This window comes from Myripristis murdjan, chromosome 19 (assembly GCF_902150065.1).
Source record: "Myripristis murdjan chromosome 19, fMyrMur1.1, whole genome shotgun sequence".
Classification (NCBI taxonomy): domain Eukaryota; kingdom Metazoa; phylum Chordata; class Actinopteri; order Holocentriformes; family Holocentridae; genus Myripristis; species Myripristis murdjan.
The window spans coordinates 19,338,434-19,359,132 of record NC_043998.1 but is presented as its reverse complement, the minus strand read 5'-3'; the positions used below and the strand labels follow the sequence as shown (position 1 = coordinate 19,359,132).

Sequence of the window (20,699 nt, the reverse complement as noted above, 5' to 3'; positions counted from 1 at the left end):
GGTTGCTTTTAAATTCATAAGTGATTGTGGATTGTGGATGAGTTAAACACGTGAATGTGTCAAGTCGTGGCATTCATTGCTGTAGTGTGTTGGCTCAGCATTTCCTTGAGACTGTTTGTCGCAGATACTGTGGCGTCAGAGACAGCGAGACAACACACTCCATCAGTTTATAATGGAAATGGCATTAATGGCATAATGGCATGAAACTGTAGAAGACACACCATCAGTCTATCACATCTTCAGACTCTGCATAGCCGCACAACTCGATATTCACAACAGATCCAGCGGACAACAACACTGCACGTCCAGACAAACCCAGGCAATACAACTGTTACACTGCTGGACACTGGAATTGATACAGATAAAAATGTAATGCGTGTATTTTTAAAACAATCTCTATGGCTTGACTACACAACTTATGTGACTGTTTACGAGGAAATGACATGGCAAGATATGATGTAATCTTGCTGTTTTGGGGCTGTGGATAGAGCATGTGTACAAGCCTCACTGAATCAAAAATGTCATTTTTCTGTGGCATTAAAGTCACTCAGAAATGAAGTATGAGTCTGTTCCATACAATGTGACAGCATTCCTAAATATGGAAAACAAATGACAATAATGTGCCAGAATATAGACAACTCCCCCTTGCAAAGAGATTGGCCTCTAAGAGATAGGACTGTGGTTGTTTGTGATTCTACGATCCAGGGTGTTTCAAAGATGGTGCCAAGTGCACTGTGTCACATTATAATATGTCTTTGGTGACGTCTTTTTCCTTAGATTTTCTGTAGGTGGCGCTCTTTTCTTTGTCTCTTCAGCTACAGGAACTATCACTGCTCATGCTAACTACCCAGTTCTTCTTGGATTAATTCCAACCAAGCTGCTGCCAGAGATATAAAACACATATTCTCTGCACAGCACAGAATATGAAACAGCGAATGTAAAAGCTTTCACGAACAGAATGTAGGATGACTCACATTGGAGTTATATCGGCTTGTGATAGGGAGAAGCAAAACAGACTTTTATTTAAATGAAAATGTCACAGATTATTACTTCAACCAGTGTCGCCTTCCTTCCCACCTCACCTGATGCCTCTCCTGGCATGCCCGGCCTGCCAATGTTGGACAGCAGGTGGTCAATGTTTGGCACAGGCTGCATGTGCCGCTTATCCTCCGGCGCCTACATATACACACACACACATACCAAAATAAAAGCCAAAGGAAACAACATGAGTAAAGACAATTCCAGCAAGCTATTCTCTGCAGATTTTCTTTACCATGCTGTTTGCACTGAGATTTCCAACATACCTTCTCTTCCTTATCAAGCTCTCCATCTCCAAAGAACCAGTCATACTGTTGATGTAACAATACAGTGTTAATATGTGTGCACTGACAAAAGGGGACAAGGTGTAGTATTCAAATCCCTGGCAACTAGTAGGCAGCTGGGACATCCATTTTTTGGTGCTGAGATGACAATTATTACATTCTCTGTGACAGAGCATTTAATTTCTTGTAACAAGTCGATGCATTCAGTGGCTCCACATGGCACAATGGATAAAGCATGCCATTAAGGTTGCTGTACATCATGCCAACACAGTTTCACAAGCAGATTACAAGCAGATTAACTCCCTTGTTTCCTAGTAATGCAACTTGGCAATGCAAAACAAAGCAAGATTTTTTACAAAAAATACACAGATGCCATTGAGATGCCACAGATGCATGCTGTTTGTCCAACTTAAATTCTGGTGGACCCTTTTCCACCACCTCTCCTATCCCTTTGTATCTTTTGGTATGAAGCATCACTGATGGGCAAGCGTGGTAAAAATGATTGTGCTGTGTGCAGTTTCCTGACATCACGTTACAAGGTTTAAGGCCTAATGCAGTTTTAAAGGACCATACCAAGAATCATTTTCTCAAATCATGCGAGGGTACTAACACTTTCACAACATATAATCAAAATCTTTTGACTTTCAAATATGTATTTTGGGTTGAAACACCCACCTTATAATGTTCTGCTTCTGTGGCTGACAAAGTTGTCGCCATTCATAAACCACAGAAGTGATAACTGGCTGTGGAAAGGAAAAGTTTCTCCAGGGACTATTTTTTGGTGGAAGGACTGTTTCACTCTGTCTCAAGGGATCAAAACACAACAGTGCTGCTGCTTTTAGGAAAACTAATGTGTACAACTTTATTCTGGTGATGGAATACTAATGTGAAGAAAGTTTGAAGTCTCTGAAAGTTCATTTTCATATCGTAGTGGAACAAATGGAAACCAATGGCTGGTTAAAAGGGAGGGAAAATGATATCAGAGTTCTGCCTGGGAAAAGCAGAGTATGACTGCCTATATTTTGTAGATTTAGGCTTAGAATGCTAAATCACTGATATGGTCCTTTAAGAAAATTTGTGTCAAGTTGCATTGGAATCAAGTGAAAACACCACACCTTAAAGCAGATGTTCCTCACTTGTTTTAGATAAAATAAGCCTTCAAGACAAATTACAGAAAAAATACTGAAATAAAAGATTGATAAGAGTGGTCTTTCTTGCAGAACATGAGGCAGACAGGGGCTCTTACATGCAGGATGAGTGTCTCCACTATTTTGTAGCGGTCAGGCATGTGGGTGACCATGTCGGTCATGTTGTCTTCCGACGTCCTCACCAGAGTCGGACCAAACACCAGAGCCAGGTTTCTCGGCTCCATCTGGAGAAAAATGCTCTTGTTTAATCTTTGAACAGTGATTCTTGCATTATTTGGTAATTCCCGAAACAAATCCATATCAGACTGAACTAGCTAACTGGCTAAACTTAGTATCTAAAACTTGAGATTTCTGTGTTCAAGGAGCCTTCCTCATAACATTTTAGCTGTAGAAGTTCAATGTACTTACCTAGACACACTCAGGTAACCAACAATGATTTGAATGTCCTAATCTATTGCAAAAACCAAGTTGGCTGCCTCTATTAATGTCAGCTTATTAGGCTGACTGAGAGAAAGCTAGGACTCCAACCAGCAATGCTTTTACAGCTTAGACACAGCAAAAACAAGTTTTCAATTAAATGCTACTATATCAAAATGAGATTTCAATAAAGACTTAAATAGAGCTGGGCAATATACTAATATAATATCAATATTGTGGTATAAAACCAGATATGGTGTGGAATTTTGGATATACTAAGGCATAGGTGATGTCTTTTCCTGATTTTAAAGGCTGCATTACATCAAGGGGATGCAACTCTCTGAACTTTTAAGACTGTTATAGCTGTTGTATTAATTGCCTGAACCTGCTTGATCATCATATCCGTATTACCAATACTTGTACATAAAAAATCTTTTGTGTTTAAATATCTTATGAAAGTGCCTGCAGTCATCCCTAGAGTATTGGCACATTATTGATAGTGAGGCATTCATTCAAAGACGTCATGGCATTTGATTTCGTCCATATGTTGACAAGCCCTGTCTCAAAAGAAGATACAGTTTGCTAATTACCTCCGCCAATGGAGTTGGATAGGGGTTATGTTTTCACCCCATTCGGTTTGTGTGTCTGTTTGAGAGCAGGATAGCTCTTTAGGAATGGATTTCCACACTACTGCACAAAGTGTGATCATGGGCCCAAGACTGATTAACTTTTCACATCACCTGGCCAAAGTTCAATGTGCTGGTCGGCATATTTAACTTTTAGTGAATATCCAACATGTGGAACTGGCGTAGCGTGACAACTGCATAGTGTTGGAAGAGGGAAATGCTCTACTGAGTGCTTTCCAGTTGTGATTTGTTTTCCTCACAAAGGCTGGACCAACGTTTAGAGGTCCTTCATATAAATACTTAATCAAATCTGGTCTTGAACCTAAATGTAAATCCCCTTAAGATACTGAAGGTGAAGTTACCTTGTTCTTTTCAGAATGATCGGCCACCTTCTTGAGGTGGCCCACCAGGAACTTGAGGGTGTGGTGGTAGTGATCTGGGAGGTCGTGGATCTGTGAGATGTAGCAAGAAAGAGGTACAGAGGTATGAGGGCTGTAGAGAAGACAGTGTGACATTTACCAGTTCAACAAGTCTGACATTGCTGTTCAGGATTAATGTGCTTATGTCACTGGGTTTATAAAGGACTAAAAATTTGTATTTTTTTTATTGACTTAGGACCATAAAACGTCCAGGATGACAAATACAACATGTGCCCTTGGATGACCAGCTCCCAAATGACACCTCTTACCATTTAGCCTATATCTCACACAGACCTATCCGATTTTGAAACAGGCTTGCTTGAAACGTAAGTGCAAAACTATGTTATAGCAATGTCTCTAGTATCATTTACATCAAAAAGCACCAAACCCATTTCCATTAATTAAATATGAAAATTGTGTTCTGATGATGTTTTATGCAGTCAGTGATTAATTATACAATGTAGGTCACCACACAATCAGCTTAGAGGGAACATCAGTCCTGAAATGCTACCTGATTTTTTTTTTTTTTTTTTTTTTTGACAGGGCCCTCAAACAGATTCCTGGCAATTTTCGCATGATTTCTACTCTCCATTATGATAATTTGTATGTAAAGAGCCGAAGCCCACTAAGATCTTCAATGTTATTTAATAGTTAATTTTACTCTCATGCCAAAAAAGAGTATATTACTTTCCAAGAATGGAAACCACCTATATTCACTACTCTGCTCTTGCATCCATTTAACACATACCAGTTTCTTCATGGTCTTCAGCCGGTCGCCTGCGTCTTCTATCCTATTAGCGTCAATGAAATCATTGTATTTGTCTGCAGACAGAGAGGATGTATGAGTCTCTGTACAAAATGCATTAGCCTTCAGCGTATTTTATATGGTCACTGTCATTCATGCTACTCTCAAGTAAACACATGGATGGACCCACCATCTGTAAACAGTGGCTCAGGCAGTTTCCGGAAGAAAGATTTAAGCAGGCTGCTGATTACGTTCAGGTCCTGCCATCTCTGTGGAATGACAAGGGACAGGGACTGTTAGAAATATGACATATTCTCTATTTAAAAAAAAATATACATATATACCCTGTCTTACAAAATGATTAATGTACGAAAGCAAAAAAGCATGATTCAGCTACTATTTGTAATAAGCCAACTTGGGACAACACGTATGTTTTGCTGGGCAGAAGAATTTGTACATGAATATTGAGTGATAAATTTCAGGTAACTTTTTTCTTTTCTTTTTTATGCTGATAAGATTCCATGTTAATGTTGCCTTGGTACTTGCAAACCAATACATATATTTTATTCGTGTCCAGAGCAACTTCAAACGAGTGAGCAGGTAAAAAGTTAGGTGATGTTCTACTCTTTTCCATCTAGTGTTTTGTGACCAGAAAAACAGTGATTGTTTAGCTCCACCCACTGAGATTTAACTGAATAATTTCTCCTCAGAGGAAATGACTGCAAAACCAAAACTCCAACCTGCCACTTTGAGTCAGCGCTGTTGAAAGGATGGAACCTGTGACCGTTCCGTTACAGGACGGTTTCTATTGCCACTGAGCTGCCCTGCTCACCTCCTCGGCGGTGTTGATGTCCATGCCCTTGTTGAGATGCTCCTGTAGGTTGGATACCATGGCGTTGTTCCCAGGGACCCGGTAGATGCCAGTGTACTCCAGACCAGACGCCTCCACCAGACCACAGCACATCTCCACAATCAGCGGGACAAACTGGAGTGAGGGATAGAGAGAAAAGAGGGAAGAAGAAGAAGAGAAGGGCGGTGGAAGAGAAGGGAGGCAGATGGATGCAATGAGAATGAAGGAAAGAGGGAAATGCAGCAAAACTGTGTCCTACTGCGTTTTCTATTCTTTCCAATTACTTTTAATAGCGCTCTGTGAGTTTTTGTAACGCTTGGTTATTCCATCAACTGATCAAATATGCGCAACTTCTAAAAATCAGCCTATGGTGAAGTCTGTGGGTGAGAAAATTATCAAAATTATTATGGAGTCTCTATGCAAACACGAGCTAGCAAGCTAGTGCAGAGTGGAAATGAGGAAGAGATGATGTTTGTCCTATATTCCATCATTTTGACTTGAGTTAGCTCATACTATTGAAAAGTAGAATAATTTGTATACATTTGTGTTATCATTTGTGTGTTGTGTTCGAGTAGCTGGTCATGTGTGGTCTCATTATAAAACGCTGAAGGCTCACTTTGTGGTTGAGAGCAGGCTGACAGTCCTCTAGTCGGATACCAAACGCCTTCGGGCTTCCTGTCTTCTTGGCCTTTTTCATGATGTTGATGCCCCACAGCGCCTTATTTTCATCTGAATACAGACACATACACACACAGACACAGACACAGACACACACACACACACACACACACACACACCAGTTTTTTATTTAAACCCAAAGGGAAACTGTAACTTGTCAAGAATATAAAAGTACAAATACTAATACTACTAAAAATGATGATAATAATAATAGGAACAGGATCACATACATAATACACAAACACTTGGGCATGTTGTAAGCAGTTTCACTCTATAGATATATTTCTATATTTCTAATTGTAATATAAATTATTGCTCATTTAATGTATTGTAATAATCTTCATCCTGCAAATATATGACATTGCCTGGAATACCATATCTCCAGAAAACCCAGTGATTGTGCCAAAACACTGAAATGGTATATCAGGCCTCATCATCATTAGCATGATTTATTAAACATCATCTATATATTATACAGATATTTAACAACCCATTATGCTAAACTACAATTCATTACCTACTTTGTATATTATCATTACCATTATTATTATTATTAGTAGTAGTAGTAGTAGTATGCAAATAAGATCATTTATTAAGCTGGCTAACATTTCTGAATTTTTGAAAAGCCATTAAAAGATGTTTTTAGCCTATATCCACTTATTCAGAAGACCAACACTTTCTTTTACAAACTCGCTGCAGCAGTGCAAATCTGAACCATGAATAAGAACCATGTAGACTCAAACATGGAATTTCATGTTTAATGCAAGTCAATAAAGTCAAAAGAGTCTTCAACTCATGTAATTTTTGATAATATACCTTTAATAGTTTAGCTTTTATAAGTGGACTTGACTGTTCATGAGCATAGTTTCCTGACTGAAACAAAAAATATGAGGGAGACCCATTAAAATATTTAAAATATGAAAACACTAGTGGACCTTATGTCCCCAAACTACATGTAATGAGAGCAGAATGCACACACAGCAATGACTGTTCTAACAACTTGGGGGCCCCAACTGTGGGACATGGGGCCCCATCACAGGTCTTCTGAAAGGCTGATGCATTGGGGCCATGTTCCTTGTACCTACCAGTTTTGGAGCCTCGGTTCACAGAGGTGTTATCAGTCTTTGCGAGGAGGAAGGGTGGCATCATGCGGTGGGCTCTGGGAGAGGAATCCGGCTTGCTGCCCGTTGGACTACAAAAAGTCAAGAGAACAGACGATAAAGTTGCCTTTATAAAAAAGCTCTTTACTATGAGCACATTTTCACTTGTTCCTGCTGCTTCTTGGAAACTGAAACTCAAGTTCTTGCTTTTCACAAGATAAAAGCTTTAAGACTGTGATCAAAGATGAAGATGAAGATGACATTTTGCTTGACATAATCCATCACACCAACCTTTGTTTCCTGTAGTCATTCAACTTCTTGCTGATGAGAGCTTGTCTTGAGAAACCAAGCTCCTAGAACAAATAGGAGGTACACGTCAGATTGTGTGTGCACATGCATATTATGCAGACGGCGCATGACAAGATAAACCAAATACATAGCTGTTCTTTTTTTTTTTTGACTAAAACTGGGATAAAACGTGTTTGTCAGTAACAGTTATTCGAGGAAAATGAGATGACAGCTTAACAAAAATAAAACTTTGTTTCACTGACGTGGTCAAACTTTGCTTGATATATAGAACAGTATAATAACAAGAGCTGAGGCAGATAGAAAATACAAGAACCTACAATGAGGAACGTAGATCAATGTGAAAAATGATTGAAGTTGAACACTCAAACTAACAAGCTGACTAAAATGCGACTAAAACTAAAATGCATTTAGTCAAAAGACTATGACTAACACTAAATCAAAATCTGTAAAATGAATGCTGGAACAGAGAACAAACCTCGTTGTCCGTCTTGCTGTTTTCCCTGATGACCCTGATCCAGGCCAGCATGTCGTCCCTGTCCTCGGCCTGCAGCAGGTATTCACAGAAGTCCTGAGTGGTCAACCTCAAGGTGTGCTTACGCTTAGTTTCACTGTAAGCGATGTCAATCAGGCAGCCGCGGATGCTGATCGGAGGATGCTCGTCCTGGCTGGGCCCTGCCCCCGCCCCGTGAAGGACCGCCTCCCGCTTGTCCTTGTAGAGGAAGAGCGAATGGGAACGCAGCACTGAGAAGACTCGTTTCCACGGCCGCATGCCGCCACCAACTTTCTAAAATGAGGAAAGACAGAGGGAAATGAGAAAATAACCTTTCATGGAAACAGAAAAATGACTAAAATTGCGACCTGCATTGACAGGCAGTGTCTCACCTTTCCCTTCTCCGTGAGGATCTGTTTGTAGTGCAGCCAGCCCTCCTTGCGAATGTCACTGAAAGTGATGGTTCCCAGTTCAGAGGTGGAGTGGCGCTTAGTCCTGGCTTCCTCTTGGGCTCGCAGGCTCTCCAGAGACTTAAAAACAATTAAGAGAAATTACTGCACAGGATGCACCATGGACAGTATCTGCTTGGTCAGTGGAAAATGAATGAAATAGTAATAGGCTAAGTAGCATGCAGTGAAAGTCAGCATGTAAAAATCAATGTTATAGGGACTCACCCCATCAGTGAAAAAGCTCTTGACCCTTTTTGGTAGTCTCCTGTGGAATAGAGAGCACACCAGTTACAAAAGCACCTTGCATTTTACATAACTGGGCAGTGCATTCATAGGACAAGAAGTTATATGAAGCTGTAAAGACTTAAAATCTGATAAAGTGAAAAAAAAAAGGTGTGGTTTCTAAGGACCTTCTAAAAAATATTTTACGATTTGGAGTGTTTGATGCTGTCTACATTGGACCAATATTTGAGCATGGTGCTACAGAATCCTTTATTAAACTGGTCTGAAGTTAAAGGTTCATGCATGAGAAACTGTTTTCTGGCACTAAACTATTTCTGAGAAGGAGTCCAGCCCTTACAGCTGCCACTTAAGTGTAAACTTACGAGAAGACGCGGCCTTCCTCCCTGAAGGTGTTCAGGCCCTCGTCACATGACTTGGACCGCTCGGTGGTGATGGCCAGCAGGTAGGAAGACCGACGACCTTTGATACTGCCTGAAGATACAAAAGCAAAGTCAGAAAGGATAAAGATAACAGAAGGAGAGAGAAAGATATGCAGGGTAAAAAAAAAACAAAAACAAAAATAAGAAGGTGTGATGTATGGTAGTGAAATGTGACATGGCAAGACTGTGGGGGAACACGGGTGATTTTTAGTAACATGGTGAGTGATAACAACAACAGGAGACATCAACAGGGAGGGGGTTTATGTGGTTAAACATATACTGAAGGAATACATTGACATTTTATATTTTAGCTCCCAGTTTTAGATGTCAAACGAATGCCCTTTATTACTGAAAACTGCTGAGAACACTAGCATGGTGCCTTTAAGGAAACTCAGGGATAAATAAATGAAATCATTTTTTCTCATAATGTGACAAGCACCCAATGACAAAATTAGCCTTAAAATTGAGAAACAAAAATTTAAACATTTTCAGTTCCAAACTAAGACATCAACTGCCTTTTGGAAAAATGTACAAAAACAAAATTTATGGTACTTTTTGATGATAGTAGTTAACTCAAATACCTGATTTTCATATAGAGTGATGAGATCAGCAAATATTTTCCCCCCAAAAATGAAATATGGCATTTTGGAATACAGATTTTGGAATACGATGAATTTGAGAGTAAGATTAAATAAACATATTATTTCGTGAAAACAGCTGGCTGATACTGGCCTTAAACGGCGGATCTTTGCTTGTCATACTGTCCACCTCCAATATAATGGAGGTTCCACTGTTTTGGTTTTTTTTTTAAATAAATAATCTTCAGTAAAACACTCATTAAAACCTGCCTCAGCCTGCCTTTAAAGGGCCGTGACACAGTTTTCAAGAATGTCATTAGCGGGGTCTCAATGCATACTTAAAGCATTGTGTAATTATTGTTCATTGTGCATTTTAATGTTATTTGGCATAAAAATGATCAAATGTAAAAAAAAAAATCAACACAAAATATCAGCTTTAATCCAAAACTAGCAGCATTGGCCCTCAAAGCATATATTGTCCTAACCCTGTTTGAGGCCTGTGGGGATTGAAAGTGGGAAAGTGAGACTCACTGCAGTCCTGAGAACGAAGTCGGACAAAGGGGGAGGTGGAAGAGAGGGTGGGGGAGACAGAGGTGGAATTGAGGGCAGCCATAGCAGAGGGCTGGGAGCTGCAGGTGGACACCACAGAGGAGGCTGGTACATGACGGGCCCGTAGATCAATACTAGGGCTGGTGGGTTCATCTGCAGGGTCACCGTCAACAGGCGAGTGACCGAGGTGAGAGATGACGGGTTAAACACTGACAAGACAGGGGAACATTTTCTCCACCAGTCGGTGTTTTTTTTAGTTATATAAACATTTCTCAGAGGCAGAGCGATTCTAGGGTCAGAGCCATCACTAGTTGAGTGAAACAAGGTGGAGCCACATTTTTCTGGAGTGCAAATTAGCCTACTGACATACATGTAAAAAGGAAGTTGAATCAAAATATAAATATAAAATATTGACAGCATTTACTTTTTTTTATTTATTTCATTCATTCTTGATCATGCCGTTCATGATCTTGGAGGTGCAGCAAGCTAGCTAATAAGTCAACCTACATAGTTAATGGCTAATATGGTTAGTTTGGCATCTTTTTCACTGGGTTTCGGTCTAATCTAAATAAAGAACAATTTAAAAAACAGTACAAAAAAGAAATTCTGGGGAGTTATATGGTTGAGGAGGACTTGTGTTAAGGGATGATTTTGTTTGTTTGTTAAATTATTATATATTTAACTCAATGGGTGGACATTAGGGTGGTAAATATTTTGAATGTGTATATCTTTAATTGGGTAGTTGGATAGTTGTTTGTATAGTTATATTTGGCTGTAATTTGATTTAAGAAGCTACTTTTTTATTAATAAGCAAGAAAGGGGCATGGTAATACAAGTTTTACTTCTACTTGCTCCTTTTCAGACATTGTTCTTTTTTTTTTTGCTTGTATCCTGTTTTTTTTTTTTTTTTTCCAACAAAAATTATGGCTTTTCTAGTTTGTTTGCTGTTTTTTTTTTTTTTTTTTTTTTTTTTTTTTTTGGTGCACTCCACTGATTGATTCAGCCAAGAGATGCTTTTCATAGCAGCTTTCCACTTAGATTTAACAAGGTTATGGTACTGGTATTGTTCATGCTGGCGATCATTGGAACACCTCAGCTTCCCTGCTATTTCATGCCAAAATGGCTGAAAGGTGTCTATTAGATTAACTGTGCCACCAGGACCGCTGTTCCTCAAAGAAATTTTTGTATAACTAAAACTGTACATATACACACTGGACAGAGACAAGCACAGTGACACACTATCATACACAGCAACTGTGATAACATACATCAACACAATATTACACAGAAATGGAAGAACGGAATGCATTAAAGGTGCACTTATGAGGACATACAAGAATGCACATGCACAAGAGGTATAGACAGTGCACGAACAACATTACACATTAAGAGAAGGAGGAGAGAGCTCTGTAGCAACACAATATAACTGCTCAAAAGGCAATTAAACACATATTCGGTTCTACAGATACTGTAAAACCATCATTAGAGAATTACTGTAAAAACTTTAAAAAGCTTCACCATTGGGAAAATGTATTAAAGGATCAAGATTTTGGAATTTTTGCCACATTTTGTTATTACAGCACACAGTTATTATATTATCATTTGCTACAAGCTCTAGAGCTACGGGCACTGACCTATGAAGGGAATAGAGGACAGGGAGTCATATGTGCTCTGCGCCAGGCTACCATTGACCCTGCGGCTGAGGCTGGGATCGCCAGAGCCAGGGGACGATGTTCCAGGGGTCCCAGGAGTCCCAGGAGAAGACATGAAACCAGGGGGCTCGGGTGAATCCACGGGTGCAGTGTAGTGGGGGTGCCGCAGAGCCTGGATGGAGGTTCGGCGGCCTGAGGGTGGCTTCTGCCTCAAGACCACGTCTTGATTTAGGGGGAGAGGGGACATGGCCTCCCTCCCCTCCCCTAGCCTGGCCCTCTCCTCCTCTGATGCAGGCAGGGCCGGTGTGGACTGGGGCCGAGGCGCCATCCCTCCCTCACTGTCCGCAGGGCTGCTTCTGCTGCTGGGGCTCCAGTTGAGGTGGGGCCCGCTGTAGCTGGGCTCTCTGAAGGAGTGGGCCTGCTGGAGGAGGTGGCCTGCCTTGCGGCAGAAAGAAGGGCTGTAGCTTTTGTAGCCAACCAGCTCTTCCTCTTTGACCCTCCTGGTTTGGGGTTCGGCTACCTGCTGACCAGCCTGTCTGCCGTTAGGAGGCACTGTGGAGGGGGTCGCGGTGGGCGATGTCACTGTGGGTTGGTGTTGCTGACCTCCTGATGGTTTCTGCTCTTTTTGCTCACTGCCTTTTGTTGCTTGGGAGCTCTGCGACGTCCAAGTGTGTTCCAAGTGTGGTGAGACTAGTGCAGAGGCCTGTGCCAGCGTTTCCACCGAGCGCCCGTAGCTGTGCTCATACTCAGCGTAGGCTGCCAGCAGGCTCTCTGAGCACGACCTGCTTCCTGGTCCTGACACGCCACCCCAGCCGCCCAGCCAATAGGAATCATGGGAAGCAGTAGCCGCTTGATGATGGAACAGGAGAGTTTCTCGTTTGCGCTGCTCAGCAGAGATTGCGGCTGTGGGTCCGGGGCCAAGAGCCAACCCCAGACCCAGCTCCACTAAACGGTCCTGAGATATACTGCGGTGGCGGGGGGACATGCGCTCCGCTGCCTCCGCTTGGCTGTAGTACCAGTCTGACAGCGCCTGGTGGCAGAGAGTGTCGGCGTGGGTACGGGATGAGGCTGGCAGGCTGCTCTTCCGCGGTGGCGGAAGAGTTGCTGAGGCAATGGCAGCATTGTGGTTAGCAAAGTGAAAGTCCAGCGCGCTGAGGGCTGAAGAAGAGCGGCCGCGATGCCGCGCTGATGAGCCAAAATGACTGCTGGTATCCTCTGAACCCCCGGCCCAGCCGGAGGTGGGAGCAGCAGCAGCAGCAGCAGGGGGGCGGTTGTCCAATGGGGAGGTGGTGTGGCTGGGTCGGCAATGCCAGTTGTCCAGGGGGCTGTGGTGGTTGTGGCTGGGCTGGGGGGCATTGGAACTGGGCTTGGAGGAAGGGTAACAAAGGGGAGGAGGCTCAGGAAGGTTCTGGGCCTCTCCTGTATATGGCTCATTGCCTCTCAGATAGGCATCCTGGGAATATGCCTGTGGACAGAACAAGGGAGGGCACGATGTAAAAAAAACTGAAGAAAGCAAGAAGTGGGGAGAAGAGGGGAGGAACAGATAGAGGAGAGGACAAGGAAGATGCAGCATACACCATGCAGCAATATGTCTTTCTTTTCTCCTGCTAGAAAAGGTAAAATATTTTATCACAAACAACACAGACTAAAAAATGACAAGTTCCTGAAAAAGAAAATGGTTTCCTTTGAGACTATAGACCAATTAGATACATAAAATTATGGCATGTTAGATCCTTAAAAATGATTTGCTTACTCATTTCATCACTTTTTCATCTAAAAAATAGCTTTTTGTAAATCCATGTTGGTTGCCATATAATGTACAAATATTTCCCTTCATGCTTTTTTTGTGCCCTCCATAATTTTGACCCCTTTTCTGCTCATGTACAACTCCTTATTTTTGAAGTTTAAATAGGCGGGTAAACTAATAAATAACTGGAGAGCTACCCATCCCTGGCTAGTGACTAAACAGCCTAGCTAAACGCTGTAGCGTCAGGCAGAAACAGTGAGGGAAGAAGGAAAGGAGAGAAAAAAAGAAGAAAGCCAATACTCACACTTACCAACTGCAACACATCCTCATCTTTTGGCATGATGGAGAGTTCGAGAATGTTTTCACTGCAGAGAGAGCGGCAGACAGGTCAGATGCTCTGTTTAGATGTTTACAGATTGCATTAAACTGAAATGTGTGAGCGACTGTATGTCTCCTACCTGTTTTGGATGAGTGCGATCACCTGAGAGTAGGTTTTCCCCAGGATGCTCTCGCCATTCACCTTCACTAGCCTGTCCCCTGGTGTACACACACACACACACACACACACACACACACATTCAGAAGAAATATGAAGAGTGTTGCAAGATGCGATGGCCCAGGCTTTGCTATATTGCACCAAAATCCTATATTTCCCATTTCCTTCCCTTTAAATTACACCAGAATCTACTCTTATTTTTATCTCTTTATAAATGTTGTGACATCAGTTATCAATTATAGAACCTAAGCTGTTAAGTCCGTAAGTCATTGTGTGTATATGTGTGTTTGTGTGTGTGTGTGTGTTGGCGTCCTACCTGTACACAGCCCTGCTTGCTGTGCGGGGCCATTGTCCCTGACACTCTTCACAAAGATGGTGTCCATTGGCTCCAAACGAGACCGCTGACAACCTGCTGAAACACACACACACACACACAAATACACACGCAATAATGATGCATCTATTCTTATACTGTGAAATGAGAATCTAAACTGAAGCACCATCACTTCCTGTATTGAAAGTAACCAACCCCCTCCTAGATACAAAGACAAACACCCCCCACACCCTGGGACACCCCGGGACACAGAGACACTTAGCAGTGTGCACAAAAACTCTGCTGACTTATTATATCCATCACACAAGACTCCTCTGATTAATTTTCATAAATTATGCAGCAGTTCAGTTCTGTTTTGTTTTGAGATATGGAAGCTGATCATTACAGGTGGGAGTCACCAGCAATGTCACAATTCTACTTAATCACAATTTTTCAACTGATCAGGATTCAGTTATTAACTGCGTTTTGCGATGCTTTTGTGTTAACAGACATAAACATAAAACATCATTTACTTCAGCTGCGCTCCTTTTTACAAGCACCGATCAACAAAACAAGCATCAGTCTCTGTTTTGTGGAGTCAATCAAGATGAGCCTACATATCGTCTTCACATAAGTGCAATTAGAACAAACTACGTGTTACACCGAACTGTGAAAAGAAACCGTGCCTTCTTCAGCAATAAAATCTAATAACTTCAATCTCAGATGTGTGCAAACAGAACAACCTGTTTGACCGATTTGTACAAAAAAAAAAAAAAAAAAAATGAACTGGACTCCAAGGACTCCAACTTTTACTTCTTATAAATTTGCCTTGAAGGGATGAAAAGGATGATTTTTTTTGGCTTCAGGGAACCAATAATTGAGAAAAAACATGAGAAAAAGCACGATCTTATGCCGATTTGATTTTCCTCCATACTGTTACAAGTCATGTTGCCGTGAAAAGGCAGGGTAGCATATTTTAAGAAATGCCTGAGAAATGCCTTGAAAAGCTCATGACCTTCATAAACAGTGTGTCAGACTTTAGACGCCCACCTTTTCCAGTTGCATTTCCATTCTCTTCATCCTGTAAGAGGCAGAGAGCAGTTATTAGACAGCAGACATGCAGGGGAGAAGACGGCCACAGGGTGGTGCTGTGCGACTCAACACCTACACATCTGTCTCACCCTCTCTCTCTCTGTCTGTCTCTCACGCACACACACACACACACACACACACACACACACACACACACACATATTTCAACACCACTCCCGGGCCAAGTTCAAGTGGCCCGAGCTGACTGGGCAGTTTGGGGTGTTGCTAGGAGACCGTTCTGTTGGCTAGGTGAGCTGACCGACTGACTGATTTACTTACTGTCTGACTAACTGTCTGTTTGACTGACTGAATAACCAGCAGCCTGACCAACTGATTTATGTCCTGGCTGATTTACTGTCTGTCTGATTTACAGCCTGACTGACTGTCTGTCTATCTGACCGGCTGACTGGCTGGGCCGAGCTGGAGGCTTTGATGCTTCGCTGACTTAGCTCATTCCTGACCTGGCCAGACAAAGAGCTTTAGCCACACAGGCTGGAGGTCTGCGGCTCCACAACACTGGTAGCGGCCCTCCAAGCTGGAAGGGCACAAACACGGAAAACTACAATACCCACAGGTCTGCAGGGCTGTGAGGAGGAAACGTTACAGCCTGCTGAGAAAATGGCCTGTTCAAATTCATTCAAAGTCACAAAAACATCATGGTTGAGGTTTTCTGCAGACATTGGTCACTTATGATGAGCTTTTACAGCCACTAATAATACATTAGAATTCAACCAATACATTGAAATGTCAACCACAAAATAAAACCCAGTCAGTAGTTGTTTTCTGCGACGGCAATCAAGAGCTATGGTCACAAAATTACCTATGGGATTATTTTATTTTATTTCATTTCATTTTATTTTATTTTATTTTGCTTCATTTCCTTCTCGTTTCTTTTCTTTTCTTTGATTTTATTTTATAAATGTATTTATTTTTAATTAATATCTCATTTCCATGACCGAAGGCATTTTCTATCTGTTGAGATGAATTGTGAAAGCCTCTGAGGAAAAACTGTCAACTAAAGATCAGATCAATAGGAAAACTCTTGGCAAACTACTATCAAATTCTAATGCCTCGTCAAATCCTCTTAAATCCTTGTGGTTTTGGGATTTGACGAGGTGACACGGTCCATAGGTTGGTCTGGGCCGTCTCTTGACCTCGCGACCCCGACATGTGGTAGGCCTACAGGTTTTAACCCCTTAGCTGGGGCAAGATAGCTTAGCAGATTAGCTCCAGCATGGCCCATTACATGAGATTAGTCTACAGAGCTAACCACTCCAGTGTCCATCACAAGACCATGTGTCATCCCGTCTTATTCTGACTGTGGCATTTGAACATTTTTGCAACGACCAGAGTTTTTAACGATGATGCAAGAAGACTCTGTAATGCACAGCTGTGTCAGAGCTGAATGAAAGTGATGGATCTGTTTGTGAGTAGCCTGAATGTGCAAACGGTGTACGTTAATATGCCCACCCATCAGCTGGGACACAAAGCGCCCGCCCTGGAGTGACGCCCAGTTACCTTGAGGCTGTGATGGGAGGACTCTGGCGGGTAGACGATGAAGTGGCGCAGTGTGAAGCCAAATCCCTGCGAGTTCTTCTGGAGCAGAACGGTGCGCGGGCCCTGCCATGACACGCCCTCCACCTCGCCCGACGACAGCGGCCGGCGCCTATTCTCATTGGACGACACCATGCCATCTCTCCGCCCTTTAGCCTGTCAAAGAGAAAGGGTGTTTGGATTAATAACGGCTGGCAGCAGCTCTCCCGTCCAACTTCTGCGTCTTATCGAACGACAGAGTGCACGTAACGATGGTGTCAGGATATAGTGGGACAGAGAGCGGCACTGTGAGTGGTTGAAAATCCTTGCTGGTGGAGGGCTTTGTTTTTATGCTTGCACAGGTCACTGTCTAGAAGAACAGAAAGTTAGAACTACTAACAGCTTGTAGAAAAAGAAAAAAAGGATCAGAGCGCTACTGGAATCCCCTTCACTGGTGCTCATGGAATATTTGGGGAAAGTGATGAAAAAGGAAAAAAAGAAATCCAGGCACTCAAGTGAATTAATAGGTTAAAAGGCCTTTAATTAATTAAATCAATTAAAGGCCTTAAATTAAATTAAATTAATTAAAGGCCACTTGAGTGCATGGATTTCTTTTTTTCCTTTTTTTCCTTTTTCCTAATAGCTTGCAGTTGCATGTTATCATGAATAGATTCTTCACAGCAGCCATTTTGACATTAACCGTCTTGTTATGTTCACATTTTTGAACATCTTTTATGTGTGGGGTCAATTTGACCCCTTTAGTTTAAACTTCCACAAAATTATTATAACTAAAATTATCAAAGTTTATGTGTAAAGTACTTTATGTTTCTTTGTTGATTACCTAAATAGCCCTTTAAATAAAACATAACTCCACTCCACACTTATACATCCAGTATTCCTATTACGCAACAATGGAAAAATATGCAAATCACCATAAAATCTCACTGATTGATCTAAAATTGGAAAGAAATATTAATTTTTGGTGTTTTAATGGCTTTATATTATTTCTAAGTACAAATTTTTGTTATTTATAACCAATGCGTTACAAAGTGTGTACAGGACATTGAAAACATATCATCATGTCAATTTCATCTTTACCCGATAGTGCCCATTACATTAGGAACACTCATTAAATATGAAGCAAAAAAAAAAAAAATGATGTTAAACATTGGCTGGGGTCAAATTGACCCCAAACATAATAGGAGGGTTAAAAAAGCAGGGTAAACACAAGCGATACTAATGACATTTAGGTCTCTTAGAGCTAGGTTCCTGGGCGCTGCATGATGCCGGCCAATACAAACCTATGCACAAAAGTGAACGCACGGGCAGCACAAGACGTACTGTTTTATTACCATACTGTGAAAAGACCGACATTGTTCCTTTTCACGATGTGTTGCACTAACGATGCAGCGACGCTTATGTCTTCAACTAATGAATGAAAGAGACAAACACCATCAAAAGGGCGCGCGTGGGTGTGTTCCATTCACAAAGGACTCAACCTTAAACCCGATCTGGGCAGAATTCCACCGATGCCTGGAATTTCTCAGTCACTTCCTCTCTCTGAAGAGGAAACTCTATTTTCACTAACGGCCTCACCCACAATCACATTTATTACCTCCAGCCAACAATGGCAGGGTTAAAAATGCATTCTGTCTATTAATAACGGTTATGGAACAACAGGAACTTATTAGGCCTCATAAACACACACCTGGAAAATCATACGAACAATAGACGGTCAAGAGAGCACACATCAGGAGAGCCTGCAGCCGTGCACACACATCTTCAAAGCGAGCCAAAAGCCGAGCCGCTGAGGCAGATGTCTGACCATAGTTTTCCTACTCAACAACAGATTTAAGTATAATCTGACGTGGCTGGGCAAAGATGACTGTACTATAATACATTTTTCCATCAGAAAGCACCAGCATATACCTGTATATTTAAAAATTCACTTGACTTGCTTCAATTTCTGGTATTTTTCAAACCAGATACTGACCAATCAATGCAAGTGCACCTTGAATATGATGATACAGTCGTTGTAGAATTAATAAATGCTGCACTTTCAAAGGAGTTTTAGTGTCCCATGATGGTTTTAATGCGCTTTTAGAGGTTTTTTCCAACTTTACAGAAATAATATTCTGGAGGAAACACTACATACTTTAATATTTTTTGTGAATTTTTGCAGAGAAAATGGTCTTTTTTTTTTTTAAGATGCTGAATATCAGCAGCATCAGTTGAGAAAATACAGGGTCAGCATCAGCGTTCAAATAGTTACCACTGACCGTCCAGCCCCAAGATGAGTACGTCCCATCTCACTGGACACTGGAAGCAAATTGAAATGGCTAGCATAGGCGAGTGTTAACACTCTGCAACACCTAACTACACACACACACACACACATACATATGCATCATCCTCCTCCTCCACGCTCTGTTTGTTCTCGCTTCTTGTGTTTGTCACTCTCTTTTGGGCTATCATTCTCTCACACACACACACACACACACACTTACACACCATCAGTCTTTCTCAGATTGAGACATGCAGATGAAAACAAAGACATACCCACACAGAAACATTAAGTAACATTAATCCACCGACCCACGCACACACACACACACACACAGACCGTCTCAGCCAGTTGGTGACCTTACGACAACAACAGGAAGAGTGTTTCTTGAGACAGGAAGTGGATGGCTGAGCCTGTTATGGGCGGCGATTCAGGGAAACCTTCGCCTCTAAGAATAGTTCCAGCGCCAGGCAAGACTCCCATACTTTCCAGTGAGGAAGCCAATCAGTTTAGATTATTTTATGCACATAGTATTGCCATTATATGTGCTGGAACCAAAAAAAAAACAATAACACATCAATCATTCAGCACACTAAAATATTGGCTGTCAGGGATCAAGTGAACATTTCAGTCATTTGAAAAGATGTGACTGAGTAACCTGACAGATTTCAGATCAGGCTCGCTCCAGGGTTTTCACAGGTACCAGAGAGTTCAATTCAAGACTTTTTACTATCTTTACTAATGCTACATGAAACTGGATTTAAGACCGATTTAATAACCAAAATAAAGAAGCAAACAACCGTCAAAAAAAAAAAAGCCAATTTGTGACTGTATAGACTGTGGCTGACAAAAGTCCTCAATCCACTGACTGAGCAGAATAAGAACTATGAAATTAAATGTTTTGCAATAAATGTCCAAAGTGCTTGACATGCTGCATTAAACCCAATATGCATAATATGGCCAACTGAAAATCAAAATAATGTAATACAACACTAGCAACAGTACACCCAAAATACATTTTTTTTTTTTTAAATTCCCGTTCACAACCAGTGGAATACATCCACCTAGATAGTGCAGTTTTTGGTGATTTGATTTGATTTGATCTGGTGAGGTTTCCAGGATGGATATTGTCTTGTTGAGGTGACTGTCATCACTGCATCTTTATTGGGCAAAAGTCAGTTTGAGATATGTGAAAATTTTACATCTGCAGAACAGAAGGTCGTAGAGACACGGGACAAAG

At 41.5% G+C, this 20,699-nt stretch overlaps 1 protein-coding gene across 3 annotated transcripts in view; it reads right to left on the bottom strand.

The window, feature by feature from the left end:
- Positions 1 to 20,699, bottom strand: part of LOC115378407 (rho GTPase-activating protein 23-like) — a 72,676-nt gene that overhangs the window by 4,392 nt on the left and 47,585 nt on the right. For all 3 annotated transcript variants that reach the window (XM_030078663.1, XM_030078664.1, XM_030078662.1), the window contains exons 2-22: positions 17,161 to 17,352; positions 15,601 to 15,631; positions 14,554 to 14,646; positions 14,200 to 14,278; positions 14,046 to 14,106; positions 11,977 to 13,459; positions 10,325 to 10,495; positions 9,159 to 9,267; positions 8,779 to 8,818; positions 8,497 to 8,634; positions 8,090 to 8,398; positions 7,597 to 7,658; positions 7,291 to 7,397; positions 6,144 to 6,256; positions 5,510 to 5,662; positions 4,868 to 4,946; positions 4,681 to 4,754; positions 3,876 to 3,965; positions 2,569 to 2,694; positions 1,305 to 1,349; positions 1,083 to 1,176 (exon numbers count right to left, since the gene is read on the bottom strand). In XM_030078663.1, the coding sequence (XP_029934523.1) occupies positions 1,083 to 1,176; positions 1,305 to 1,349; positions 2,569 to 2,694; positions 3,876 to 3,965; positions 4,681 to 4,754; positions 4,868 to 4,946; positions 5,510 to 5,662; positions 6,144 to 6,256; positions 7,291 to 7,397; positions 7,597 to 7,658; positions 8,090 to 8,398; positions 8,497 to 8,634; positions 8,779 to 8,818; positions 9,159 to 9,267; positions 10,325 to 10,495; positions 11,977 to 13,459; positions 14,046 to 14,106; positions 14,200 to 14,278; positions 14,554 to 14,646; positions 15,601 to 15,631; positions 17,161 to 17,352 (3,649 nt within the window). The remainder of the gene's footprint in view (positions 1 to 1,082; positions 1,177 to 1,304; positions 1,350 to 2,568; positions 2,695 to 3,875; positions 3,966 to 4,680; positions 4,755 to 4,867; positions 4,947 to 5,509; positions 5,663 to 6,143; positions 6,257 to 7,290; positions 7,398 to 7,596; positions 7,659 to 8,089; positions 8,399 to 8,496; positions 8,635 to 8,778; positions 8,819 to 9,158; positions 9,268 to 10,324; positions 10,496 to 11,976; positions 13,460 to 14,045; positions 14,107 to 14,199; positions 14,279 to 14,553; positions 14,647 to 15,600; positions 15,632 to 17,160; positions 17,353 to 20,699) is intronic.